General features: G+C 37.4%; 1 protein-coding gene across 2 annotated transcripts in view; it reads right to left on the reverse strand.

Moving 5' to 3' along the window:
* The window catches only part of CEP78 (centrosomal protein 78), a 47,510-nt gene that overhangs the window by 19,169 nt on the left and 13,601 nt on the right, over positions 1–14,740 (reverse strand). For both annotated transcript variants that reach the window (XM_088129893.1, XM_025172782.2), the window contains exons 9-11: positions 11,427–11,491; positions 8,319–8,424; positions 5,147–5,282 (exon numbers count right to left, since the gene is read on the reverse strand). In XM_088129893.1, the coding sequence (XP_087986019.1) occupies positions 5,147–5,282; positions 8,319–8,424; positions 11,427–11,491 (307 nt within the window). The remainder of the gene's footprint in view (positions 1–5,146; positions 5,283–8,318; positions 8,425–11,426; positions 11,492–14,740) is intronic.

Consider the following 14,740-nt stretch of genomic DNA (forward strand, 5'->3'; position numbering starts at 1 on the left):
GGCTTCAGCTGAACTCTGGTAAGACAGACTAGCTGTGAGTTAATAGCTCCTCTGTATCCAGGACTTTGTCATCTTTGGTGCTGGATGGGGTAGCACTGCCCCAGACAGACCCAGTGCATAATCTGGAGGTCCTCCTGAACTCACGGCTCTTGCTTGAAAAGCAGGTGGCAGCCGTGGCCAGGAGGGCCTTTGTACAACTTCGGGTTGTGCATCAGTTACGTCCTTTCCTGGACTGGGATGCCCTTCGAACAGTCACTCATGCCCTTGTTATCTCCCATATAGACTACCACAATGCGGTCTACATGGGGCTACCCTTGAAAAGTATTTGGAAACTACAGCTGGTCCAGAATGCAGCTGTTCGGGCTATTTTGGGAGCCCCAAGAAGGGCCCATGTAACACTGTTGCTCTGCAAGCTGCACTGGGTACCAGTTTGCTTCCAAATCCAATTCAAGGTGTTGGTTATCACCTTTAAAGCCCTACGTGGCATGGGGCCAGGTTACCTAAGGGATTGCCTCTTCCCCATGATGTCAACCCATCCCACCAAATCACAGAGAGGGCATGCTTCGGACCCCCTTGGTAAAAGAACTCCGATCAGCGGGGTCCAGAAGGCAGGCCTTCTCTGCTGTAGCCCCCACTCTTTGGAATATTCTGCCTCCAGAGGTGAGATTGGCCCCCTCACTCCTGGCCTTCCAGAGGGCTTTGAAGACCTGGCTCTGCCATTTGGCCTGGGGTGGGGAGGAAAGACATCAAACGTGGGGATGGCTAGCCCCTTAGAGGCCTGTTGTCTTCAGCCCCAGAATCCATAATTTTCTTGGACTTTCTCTTTTTGGTAATGTTATATATAATTTTTTATGTTTTATGTACAGTGGTACGTCGGGTCACAAACTTAATTCGTTCCGCAACTCTGGTCGCAACCCGAATTGGTCGCGACCTGAATCAAATTTTCCCATAAGGTTCAATGTAAATATGGTTAATCCGTTCTGAACCCTCCGAATTTGGTTGCCAACCAATTTTGGTCACATCCTGAATCAAATTTTCCCATAAGGTTCAATGTAATTATGGTTAATCCATTCTGAACCATATGTATTTTTTTTTAAAACCACAAAAATATGAAACAAAATACAGTACAGTGCAGTACGAAGAGAAGGAATGCTAACCTTGCTCGAGGCGACTTCTGGCGTGGACGACAGGAAGGCGGGTAGGGAGGCGGTTATTGCTTGGAGGGAGAGTCCCCCTCCCTACAGGAAGCCACGACCACGTGTCATGGCAGGGAAAATGGCCGCGGATCCTGTTCGTCACCCGATGCGGAGTTCGCGGATGGAAGCAAAATTTTGCGAATGGTGCTGTTCGTGACCCGAATTGGTCGTGAACAGAAGCGTTTGTGACCCAAGGTACCACTGTATTTATATATATTTATTGTTTTAAACGGTTTGTGTGAGCCACCCAGAGTCCCTCACTGGGAGAAGATAAATTTAATAAATAAAAATAAATAAAATAATAAATATACTAGGCATCTGTCTTGAAGGAGGATGCGTTCTTCCTGGCATTTGGCACCTTGAACTAATTTGTTTCTTCTTCTCTGTGACAATATTGTTTTCCCTGAAGATAGTAGATAGAAGAGGGGCAGAAAGTAACTTGAGAAGTATTGCTTATTTAGGCATTCCTGCATCATCATATGAATATGTATGTGTATGCATTCTTTTTCCCTTCCCCTTCTTGTAGAAGTGTATAAATATCAAGGTATCCATTTTGCCTGTAGGAGAGTGCCTCGCACTAACCCTTGGTGGGTCCCCTCCAGTGCGCACTGTCTAATAAACACTGCAGTGAAGCGTTGCTTGTTTTGCATTTGAGTCCTGTGTTTTGATTCCGCATTACTAATGTTAAGTCATAAGTGAATCTTTCCCTCTACTTACTTGACAATTTAAAGACAGAACCAGGGATTATAAGGGGCTTTGTCTGATACTTTAATAAGCTTACATTATTTGTACTGAATGGGCCTACAGGCAGTGCCAAATACTCACACTGGGCTGGTGTGAGGCTTTCCCTGATACAGCAATTTCAAGGAATTTGTGCCCTTTTTTACAAAATTTTACATTGACATTTGCCATGACAATGATCATCTCCCAAGCATATTATTAATGAAGGCTTTTGGTAAGTTCTTCATAGAATCTAGTCCTACATTTAAAGAGAATACGGAAAGAAGATTAATTCACATTAAGGTAGACAGCACACCAAAGAAAAATAATTAAACCTCTTTCTTCTGAGGCAGTTGCACAGATCCACTCTGTAACTGTCAGAAGAGAATATGAAGGTTTATTCTACAGAATTACAGCAAACTGATTTAGCCAATATTATCTACATCCAAATCAACGAAGAATACAAATTCTAGGGTTACGTTCCCTTCTTCTCAACCCTGGTTTTAATTTGAATGTTGAAAGGCCAGAAGAGAATTGGTTAGCCAATTTAAAGAGTCCAAAGATGATAATTATCACACTCTGTTCAAAACTTGCTGCTCTTGAAAAACAATATAAACAATTGCTTCAAACTCAGAAGAGGCAGACTATCAGAGTTTCATGGGACTATTTAATTGTAGCACCACAATCTAAGAGCTCTGTTTTGGCAAGGGATAACCTCTCCCATTTACAGACTTCCCTGCTCTAGCAATTGTGTGGAAGGATTGCTTTAGGACACTGTATACACAGGAAGAGTTATTTGAATTCAGTCCAGAACTTGATGCCAGACTGCTTTCATATAGGGCTCCTGTCACAGCCTCAGAAATAGCAGGCTTGGTAAAACAGTTTAAGTCCAATAAAGCTCCTGTTAATGATTTCATCACTGCTGAAGTTAGCTATAGTAATTTGGAATTATAGACACCTGCATTAACTTCTTTGTTTACTATTACAGACCATACCACACTGATTCCAAGGCACTCTTACAGTGCCAAAAAAGGCAATCAATTGTTAATTATCAGCCCATCAGTCTCTTAAACATAATGCTAAGCCTCTGTATAATACACTTTCTGATTGGGTTGATTCAGAATATACAGTATACTGGCTGAAGAGCAAGCAGGTTTTAGAACCAGAGTCCAGTTACAGACCATGCTCTTATTTTCCAACCCTTTGTAAAAAAGTATACCACTGCACTATATAATGTTTGATTTTAGGCTGGCATTTGACTTTGTTTTCAGATCTAAGCTGTAGTGCTTAAAAATTCTACCTTAGATAGATGTTCGCTCCTCTTAATTGTCAAACTTTATAAGCACTCTGGACTAAAAGTTCAGTGCAATATGCAATTGTCATTACACTAGAGAAATATTTGATGAGAAGTAAGGCAAGGCTGTATCCTGTCACCTTTCCTATTTAACCTTTATATTAATTCTCTTGTGACCAGGCTAAACAGCTTTGCCTACCATCCTTTAAATTTGGCTGATAAACATATGGCAATTCTTTTGTATATGGATGATGTAGTTTTGTTATCCCATACACAAATTGGTTTAAAGCAAGCCTTGCATGTTCTAGCTATATATTCCACTGAATAAGTTTTGAAGATTAATTACACTAAAACAAAGGTTTTAGTTTTTGCCAAGCACCCTAGAGTCCATGCTTGGCAGCTGAATGAGCACCCAATCAAACAAGTTAAAATATTCAACATTGGAAGGTAGTGTTTAATTCCTCTTGCAAACACAGGGCACATCACGATTATGTTGTCCAAAATGTTTAAAAATCCATAATAAAAGAATACAATTATTTTATTATTCTAGAAATGTATCATTATTCATATCGGCTGCACTAAAAGTATTTTTTTACAAAGTTTGTGCACAACTCTTATTTGGAGCCTAGTTAGGTCCATATAACTCTTTTGCTCCCTTAGAGAGATTACAATCTAAATTTCTAAAAACTGTTTTCCAAGTGACACAATGCGTGCTCAGTGCAGTCCTTTGGCGGGTGTGACACCAGTGCATAGCTGTATATTTTTCCATACTGCTTAAAGCAACTGATTTTCCTACAGGTCAAGACCCCCCAATCTTCACTGATAATTCCAAATCGTCTTAGAGAAGATTGCTTTACCAAAAGTTGAAGTGTTAGGGCTTCTAATAAGATGTACTTTTGATAATGGGCTATGATGAAGCAGCGTCAGGCCTTAAACAACATATTACAGATATAGAAAGGCAATTAGATATCAGCCCTACCAAGACATGTGTCTTTTACTATCCAGTCGCCTTTTTTTAGACCAGCAAGATATCTGAATCAAATAACCAACACTACATATAGAGCATTAATATTAGCACATTTTAATGTACTATCAACAGCTGTCCTTGAGGGGAAATTCAGAAACCCCCCTTACAATTAAGATTCTGCCCCTGAATCTTAAAACATGAATATGGTTCATGTTTTGCTGCGCCATATATTTTATAAAGACACACAACTATAATTTATAACTTTTTTCAAGTCATTCAGATCCATTCTGTTAGGTGACCAGTACTGCTTCTTCGAATGCAGCCGAAGTCTGTTTCATTGTCTGTTAAATTCACCATGACCTAATCCATCAACCATACAGCTATTTCTCTTTTATTTTTTATTTTATTTTGTTTGGTTAAAACTTTTATTTTGCTTTTAGTGGAACTCTGGCCAATGTCTACAGTAAAATCTGTTCTCTTCTGTTCTAGCAGGTAGGATTTAGGATTTTTATACAATTATAACTGTATAATTTTTATTGTGATTGGAAAAATATTATGGTTTATATTGATTTTGTTCCTTTTGTGCGATTTTAATAGATGTTTAGTTCTTATTTGTTAATTTTTTATTGTGGTTGGACTGCACTCCAGTAGCAGGCATGTTATAATTTTTTTTTTAATTTGATTGATTATATATACTCTTGATACTGTGCTGAAGGTTAGGGTCTACCTACAAACATTTTGTGAAACTATGACCTAGTTGTGAATATTTTGTAAATTCAGTTCTTCAAAATCACAACTACATATGGGGCAGAAGAGAAAGCATGAAGAACTATTTTCAAGACTCTATATTTCCTATCTAAAACATATGTATTATTTACTCTGAAAATACATATCCCTACTCCCCAAGAATCATTTACTTTCTTTTCCCACATTACAATATAAAAACTTATCACCTTCGGTACACATTACCTATGGTGCTTTGCACGTTCAGCAGTACGCCAGGGTAGGAAGCCATGTGACCCTGGGGGTAATGGCTTTGGAGCATAGTTGTCGTGATCCCATGAAGTTGTCTTACCAGGACTCAATGATTTTTTTGATGAAAATCCTGCACCAAACAAAAGGAAGAACATTTTCAAAAATAACACACATTTTCAAAAATAACACACATTTGAATTTTAGATCAAAGAACAAGGATGGCATTGAGTTTCCACTCTAAACCCAATCACCTAAAAAAAATGCTATCCAATCTACCAAGAAACAGTTTCATTCCATAAATTCTAGATTTAATATTCGACAACTGGAAGCTACCACCATGTAATTATAACTATAAAAATTATGATATAATAACAATCTTCTTGATACCCAATCCTCCCCAGTCACCCAAACTGGTACTCTCCGGATGTCAATACATCTGGAAAATACCAGATTGGACAAGGCTGAAAAGGCAATTTAATTTTGTAGAGTTTACTACTAATTTGCTTAAGTTTTCTTTTTCATGCTCCTTCTCCTCAAAATACAGGTTGAATTAAATTTAAAGCCCGACAGATCAATCACAATATATTTTATTTTATTTTTTTCAGAGAAAATGTTACTGTACTTAGAAATACTCAAGGCCATGTGTCAAATGAGTAAGGAAGTGTTTAGAAGAAAATGGCAACAAATTAGAACATTTAATGTAATGTATATAATAAATTGTCTATGGAGCCTGACTTTTGGTACATTCTGTATATTACAAAAAATGATATTTTTAAAAATTACATTATGGAGCAACAACGAACATCAAGTTACATCACACTATGAAACAACAATAAATAATATTTTATCAGGAGTCTAACAAATGTTATTAGGAGGCATAACAATTTTTCTAACAAATTTTCCAACTAAAATTTTATGAAAAGGCATAAGCTTGCATGAGCTGCAGCTCACTTCATCAGTTTTTCATTTTCATTTCATTCACTTCAGTTTTTTATTTTCATTAATTTTTCATTTCATCTTCATTTTTTGCCATCATATGACACTCCTCCTACAATATCTACACAATGTTTTAAAGTTTATACAGCTGTAATACATATTAGAGCCACTATAACATGGTAATGTGATTCTAAACTCCCAATAAAAACAATGCACCTACATGTTTTCAGCCTATTACAACAGGGGTGTGCAAAATGTTTCATTTCAAACTTTTTCAGGTGTGAAACTTCATGAAATCGGACATTTCAAGCATTCTGTTAATGTTATGAGGTTGAAACACTCTCTTTGGTGTTCAGGATAACAGTTTCACACTTGATAGTGACAATACAGTAATATTTACAGAACATGCCAAAGTGAATATAGGACTGCAATTTTAACTCCAAAAATCTCAGTTGTATTTTGTATGCTTACCTCTGTGTCTCCAAATTACTGAAGCAAAAGCAGGAAAAACAGCCAAACAGGAAAAATCAGCTAAGAAAGTATGGTCTAGATACCTTTCCATTTATAACGTAAAATTTCAGTGTCTGTCTTATCAAGAATTATTGTAAGAGGCTAATACAAACTAAGCCAAGCAACTCAGTAGAGAGATTAGCTTCATCAGGCTTATTTTCCCTTTGTACATTTGAATCAAGCTTGTCTTGTAAATTGAGAGCTTTAAATTAGAAAATCCAAATGTACATACATGTACACAATGCAAGCTACATTTACTAATGTTGGTCTATTTATAAAGATGCTTACATTTCAGAAGAGTAAAAATGCTTCCATTATCAGATGAAAAGTTGATATTTCATATACATGTAATTCAACACACACCCAAACAACTACACTAAAAACAGCATTTTTCCGGATGCAATATAAAATTCTTAATTAAGAATAGGCAGCATTTCAGATTCATATACAAAAAGGTGTTTTGTAGTTCACATGGACACAAATGTAGCATCTCCCTGCAAATTTTTAAAGTACCTCCTTCCTCATAATCATGCGCAACTGGTGAGGACAGCCATGCAATCCCAAGAAAACATGTAGCTACTAAGAGTTGCCGACAGATATTACATTCAGATTTCTACATACTTTGAAATTCCTTGTTGGAATTCAGTCTGAAGTGCCACAGAGCCCTAGTCTTTATCATATCAGAATGCCTCAACTACTCTACAAAATAAAATCTAGCCCATCCTCCCAAAAAACTTTGGAGCAGAAAGATAAAGTTGGTCATTTTGGCAAGAGATAGCCAAGACACAATTCCTACTATTCAGCTAGAGTCCCAGACTTTTTTAAGTATCTCCAGAAGAAAAGACTGGGACTGTTAACTAGCAAAGTGACTATCTGGCCAACAATGCAGGACCTTCCAGCTTCCCTCCAGGACTACCATCTTGGGAGCTGAATAGAATAGAATAACATAGTGGGACTTACTTCCAAGTAAATTTGCACAGTCTTATACTGAGAGGAAGGAGTAGCATGGTGGTAACATCAAATAAGTTATATTTTTACCTTCAGGAATGGCTAAGTTAGACATTTCCAGACATACCCAGGAACGTTAATAGGCTTTGAGAATCCTTGGTAAATTGAGTAAAGCAAACATTCACTGCACATTTAAAATCTAGTCAAACTCATTAGCTTTATGAAGGTATAATTTCCTTACTATACAAAAGTATGCGTAGAAATGGCACCAACAGCCTACGACTGGATTGTTTGTTCCTATCTAGCATATATGAAGAATATTCATATTTCTGTTCAATTTGATCATACTTATCATATGACGAAACAAAATACAAATTTAAGCATTTTAAATGACATTTTGTAAATGAAAAACTATTTTGGAGCTTTAAAAATATATTAGTTCTCTTGATTGTTGGGATAGTCAGTTTTATATTTCCAGAGAATATAAGAGCTTTCTGACTTTTCATCTGGTTGAAATAAACTGACTATAAATCATAACACAATTAGGAGTTCATGTTTTCTTGGTATTTCTAAAAACTAAAATATTAGGTAATCAGATCATCTGTATCAGATAATTCTTTTCATTTTATCTGGGCATTCCTTAATAATCTTCTCACTATTTGTTTAATTTCATTGTTTTTAGAATTTTATAAATGTATAAGAGAATAGCAATTCACTGATATAGTAAAAGAATTTATATATCAACTCATACAAAAAGAGATAAAATAATTACCAATACGTATAGTAGCTTTTCCTTTCCTGCCATTTCCCAAGACAACTGTTCTTTTTTTGGGTTTGCTTTTAACATCTTTTGAAGGTGGAGAAGGAAGCCACTTATACTAGAAAGGCAGGGGAAAAAAAACAGCATAGGTATTTTGTTTCAGCAGTACTTACTTCAATTTATAAGTAATATGCAGTTACACATATTAGGAAGCTTGAGGATAGCACTAACTGAACAAACATTTTGAATGGATAGCTTTTCTTAATAAAGTAACTTCTTTAATAGGTTGGATGGGATTAGCTAATACCCTAGAAAACAGACACACATTCAAAATAATATTGATAGTTTAAAGAAACATGCTGAAAATAGAATTAAATGTAACAGAGCCAAATGCAAAGTTCTTCATTTAGGAAAAAAATTATACAGTTGTAGAGTGGGGGATATCTGGTTTGATAACAGCATGTACCAAAAGGATCTTATAGTTGATCAGAAGCTTCATCAGTTAGTCAGATCCAATTTTAGATGACATCAATTGCAGTACAGTTCCCAAATCATGGGAAATAGTATTTCCACTAGAGTTTGCATCAATTAGACCTCAATTCAAGTACTGTATCCTCTTCTGATCATAAGAAGGCCTCATAAAAAGCATTCAAAGAAGTCGAAATATGTAGAAAGGGACAATGACGATGATCAGATGTCTGGAATGAAGTTTTATGTAGAGAAGCTGAAAGAACTGGGTCCAGTTAGATTTGAGGATAGATAACTGACAGAGATATATCTCTTTTGAAGTAGCTAAATAATGTCTCACAGAAAAAGACCTAAACCTTCTCTCTATCATCCCAGAGTGCAGGACACAGAACAATTCTTTCTTTAAGTTAAAGAAGGCAGATCTGGTTGAATATTAAGAAAAAAATCATAAGAACAATTCAAAAATAGAACTGATTATTCAAAGAAGCAAAATAATTAAATTTCTTCCTTACTGCATATGGATATGCCTGAACAACTATCTGTTTAGAATTTCTGAACTGGGATGAAGTTAGACTCAATGGCTTAAATGGTCCCTCTATGATTCAATATGCCCTGAAAAATCTGTTTTTCAAAGCCCTGCTCAGCTATGACCATTAATCCCAATTCTCCATAAATTATCAAACAGCATCACGTAAATGATTCAGTATGAAAAGACAGAAATCTGTAGAATTATTTTTTTTTATTTTTTTATCCTGCTTTTGTTCTTTTTATAAATAACTCAAGGCAGCAAACATACCTAATACTCCTTCCTCCTATTTTCCCCACAACAACAACCCTGTGAGGTAAGTTGATGACTGGTCCAGAGTCACCAAGCGGGCTTTCATGCCTAAGGCAGGACTAGGACTCACAGTCTCCTGACTTCTATTAAACAATTAAAAGATCTTAAAATAGAAAATTTTGCTAATAACATTTTCTGACCACCTTGACAGGAGTATGCAGAACTACTGGATAGTAGTACCAATGGTATTTAACATCATATTTTAATAAATTAATTAATTAAAAAGAACATTTATAAAGTTATAATTAAAAAGAACTTTTAACTTCAATATACTTATCTTGCAGTTACAAGAAATACATTTTCTTAGACTGTATTCTGGGCTATTAGCGTATGTATCCCAAACACAGTAATTCTTACTATTTTGTATATATTAATGTACTAAAGATTGTTGGAAGATAAGCAAAATATTTTCACCTAGTAAATTATTCATTTAAGCACATTTAAATGCGTTTAGACGAAACAGCCTAAATACCTGCATGAAAGGAACAAACACCATCTGACCTATTTTGATTACTTTGCAGATAACCCATGAGAGGTTCTTTCACCTATTGATTTCCATGGCTACTACTTTACAGATAAAAAATTGTTACAATTAATTTGGTCAAACTCTGCCCTCATTGTTAAGTTATCAAGACATAATTTGAATTTCAGTCTGACACTCAGCAGTTCCTTTGCTTAGCAACATGAACTGAGAAGATAGCAGGTGGAAAAGTCATGTCAGGTAAAAGCTTATTTCCAGACTACTGAAAAAAATGTCACTTCTGATAGCAAAGACTCCTTCAGAAGGTCCAGGGATTATTAGCTTTTAATAATTAAGTCATCAGAAATTGAATAATCTAAATCCCACTCTGTTTTGCCTAATGTTTCAGCAATAAAGACAGATATAACAAAATCTACAACCATATAGTTGCTGGATTAATTTCATAAAGTATCTGAGATGTTGATGGGATAGCTAGGGTTGTGGAAATACATAGGTAAATCATTGATTGTGGCTACTGAAGTTCAACCATAGTGAACTTAGTGGATTTCTAAATAAGAGAATACTTTTTTTCAGACAGATACCTACAGATTTTCCACAGTAGTCCGCTCATTCCTGAAATAATCTATATCAAATAAAGCAATTTGGGCAGTTTTTAAATAATACCTAACTTTTTCTTTCCCAGAAAAAAAAAATTAGAATGTGGAGAGACAAAACATCTCTGCACAATCTTCAATGACTAATCTTTAAATCATTTTCAGTTTTTAGTATTTTGAGACCAGCTAGGGAGTTATATTCCTATTGACTTTACTCGTCTATGGTAGTTTTTAACACAATGAATCTCACCTTTCTTCTGTTTAAAGCATATGATAGAGAATTCTTTTATATTCAGTTTAACACATAGCCAGTCACTGAGAATATCACTTTCATACTATGGAATTAGTCTGTAGGACTTCACAGGTTTCCTACAGCACCAATATTATATGCCTATATTAAGACCAACAGATGACATCATGCTGAGCTTTAGGACTGGAACATCCTTGATTTCCAATCTTGAACTACAGTCTGATAACTGGATAACAGAACTAATATTGGTGAAAAATGTTCAGGATCTGCACAGAAAGTGCTTGAATAGAAGTAACTATCTCAGGAGTGGATCAGGAAGAATGCAACCTTTGAACAACTTGAAAAAGAAAGTTCTTATAAAAGTTCCACTGTCAAAAACATAGTTAGTGGAACCTAGAGCAATTTAAAAAAGAGGAAAGGCTAGCAGAAATATGTTGTATTATTTTGTGTTAATTACATTATTAATCATTAAAGAATATTTAGCTTATACCTCCAAGTTAATTCCACTGGCATTCATGAGAACCTTTTCAATTATTTTCTTCATTAATGCACGATCTACAAAGATAGAATAATAAAAAGTTAATACTTGCATCATATACTACCAAAAGAAAAAGAAAAGAAATTCCTATGTCACTCACTTGGTCACACCTCTTCCCTTGCTTTTCTCTGCTTAGAAAAAAAGTAGTTATCATTGTGAGACAGAACTACCCACGTGTATTTAGTAAAATGTATCTATTTTACATTCAAGATGTAACATATTAATGCACTTTTCTTTCCTTAGACTTCAAAAGTTACTAGTTTTTAAACACTAGTGCAAAAAAAGATAAGCCACATTTACTGCCTCCATTAGTGCTGTACTAACAAAGCTCCAGACTTCTGGATGACTAAGACAATGATTGTTTATTCTATTCCCATTATCAAATACTTATTTTCTACTTTCGCTTTTATGCTAAGTAGACTAACATGCATATACAGTGGTACCTCGGGTTACGAATTTAATCCGTTCCGTGACTCTGGTCGCAACCCGATTTGTTCGCAACCCGAAGCAAATTTTCCCATAAGGTTCAATGTAATTACCGTTAATCCATTCCGGCGTCTGCAGACCACGCGTCAAGGGCGGAAAAACAGCCGCGGACCAGGCAGCAGGGCAGAAAAATGGCCGCGGACCACGCGGCAGGGCAGAAAAACGGCCGCGGACCACGTGGCATGGGCGGAAAATGGCTGTGGACCACGTGTCATGGCGGAAAATGGCCGCGGATCCGGTTCGTACGCCGAGGCGGAGTTCGCAAACCGAGGTAAACTTTTGCAGCCGGAGCTGGTCGTAACCCGAAAAGTTCGTAAGCAGAGGCGTTCGTAACCCGAGGTACCACTGTACTTGAGTTCAATACAGTGCTGGCTATCCAAGGAAAAGGGGTTAACCCACATACATTTTGAGTCAATTTTTCAATTGACTCTGACAATCATTGTCAATTATGACAATCAGTTCTTACTGTCAGAAAGCACATGGCATAAATTTATTCTAGTGACAGAAAAGTCAGATTTGGGCTCCTCATATATTTCTGTTGATGGCTGTGGAGCACATGAAGGTTACAAATATATAACATGTCTGCAATTTGTCATATCAAATATTATCTTCTCCCAGGATTACACTGCAGCCATGTGATCTCAGGAAAAAATTCGGGTGAATTTATGAGTTGCAGACAGGTGCTAAATAAGCATCTTCACATTTTGCTTTCAAATCTGTAACAATGCACAGCCTACAGAAGCCAGCAATAGAAATGCATAAGAAAGCACCCTGGAAGAGAAAATTTAAAAGCCTAATATTTATGAAAATGGGTTGTAATCAAAAGTAACAATCATGGTTCTACAAACCCTGTTTAATTTAAATTATGGTCCCAGCTAAATTCAGGCTATGCTTGGTATTACCTTTTGCAATACTTGCTTTTTCTATGTATATTTGAAATCATCCTCTAGTGTTATTTCTCAAAAAGAAAGTTATAAAGTATGCCCTGATTTTTCCTATACTGAGACTGAATATATGAGCACCTCGATAGCGTAGTGGTTAGAACACTGGCTTTAACACAGGAGACCGGGGTTCAAATCCCGGCTGGTACCTACCTTACCAGTAAGGGTCTTTGGGCAAAGACCCCCTAACACTTCACCTGCCTACCTCAAATATGAGAATGACACGAACTAAGAGAGTCATGCCAGCTCGGACGTCGCCCAGATTAACAAGGTTGTGTCAGATGTTGGGGAATCAGGACAATCTGACAGTAAGTGGGCTACTGGAACAAACCATACATGGACGAGACAAGAGAACTTGGAATTGATGGAATGCTACTACAACAGCAGACCTAACAAGAGGGGATATATGAAAGGTTATGAGGGAACTATGGATAGACAGAAGACCTACATCCATACTAACTGAGAAACAACTAGTTACCCAGCGCTTCAACATAGTGAAGAGGTAGCTGTTCTCACAATTTGAGATAGACCAACTACATATTACAACCTGGAAGAACAACTGGATGTGGAGCCAACACTTGAAGCTGGAATGTCACTGCACCCCCTCCATTACAGAGCACAGCAGCTGATATGAGGCATAAGATCATGGATAAACTAGCTACAGTCAACCCTCAAGACCGATTACCAAGCCTCAGTGGAGAAGTACCATTGGATAGTATGCTAGAAGATGCCAATAGAGCCCTCCAGACAATCCCTACTACCACCATAACTCAAACCAATGAACTGGTATACGCTACAGCCATTGTAATCCTGGAAATGCTTGGCTACACGATCAAGAAGAATAGCAGTACATTCCATCCCGGAAAATGAGATTGGAGGCTAAGATCAAGGCAACTTTGAGAGAAGTCAGTCAGCTGGTGGAACTACAGAAGGGTGTGGAGATTAAGGATAAGACTCGCCTACTGAAAAAATATATGGGCGTGACTCCATCTGAAGCCCTAGAGACTGCTAAACGCCAGGATAAGGAGATACACTAGAGAAGCAGAGGCCAAGAAGGTAAATGCCCTGTTCTCCAAAGAACCACCCAAAGTGTACTCCCAACTGCAGTGCAACCATACAGTAACAGCAGAGCTACCGCAACAGAAACTGAACAGTACTGGAAGAACATATGGGAGAAAGAGAAGACACATAACACCAGTGCAAAGTGGCTGCAGGACCTGAAAACAACCACAGCAATCTCCCAGAACAGGAACCAGTCACCATCACAGTAACAGACATCCAACAGCGGGTCAATAACATGAAGAGCTGGACAGCACCTGGCCCGGACATGATCCACACCTACTGCCTAAAGAAACTAACAGTAGTGCATGAATCCCTAGCAGCACAGATGAACCAGCTGCTAGCAGCAGGCTCCCACCCAGACTGGCTAACACAGGGAAGGACAGTGATGATCATGAAAGACCCCCACAAGGGAACAGCACCATCCAACTAAAAGCCAATAACCTGCCTCCCCACAACATGGAAAGTTCTATCAGGCATCATAGCCATCAAACTACAAGACCATATGGGCCAGTACACGAGCACAGCTCAGAAGGGCATTGGGAACAACACCAGATGTTCAAAACACCAGTTGCTCATAGACGGAGCAATCGCCTGAGACTCAAGGTCTAGGCAGATCAATCTGAGCACAGCCTGGATTGACTACAGGAAAGCCTATGACTCAATGCCACACACATGGATCTGTGAATGCTTGGCGCTATACAAAGTCAACAGGACACTAAGGACCTTCCTCAAGAACTCAATGGGACTGTGGAAGACAATGCTGGAAGTCAACTCAAG

This window comes from Python bivittatus, unplaced genomic scaffold (assembly GCF_059951505.1).
Source record: "Python bivittatus isolate LINGU-HERP-01145 unplaced genomic scaffold, Pbiv_v1 ctg000850_np1212, whole genome shotgun sequence".
NCBI lineage: Eukaryota > Metazoa > Chordata > Lepidosauria > Squamata > Pythonidae > Python > Python bivittatus.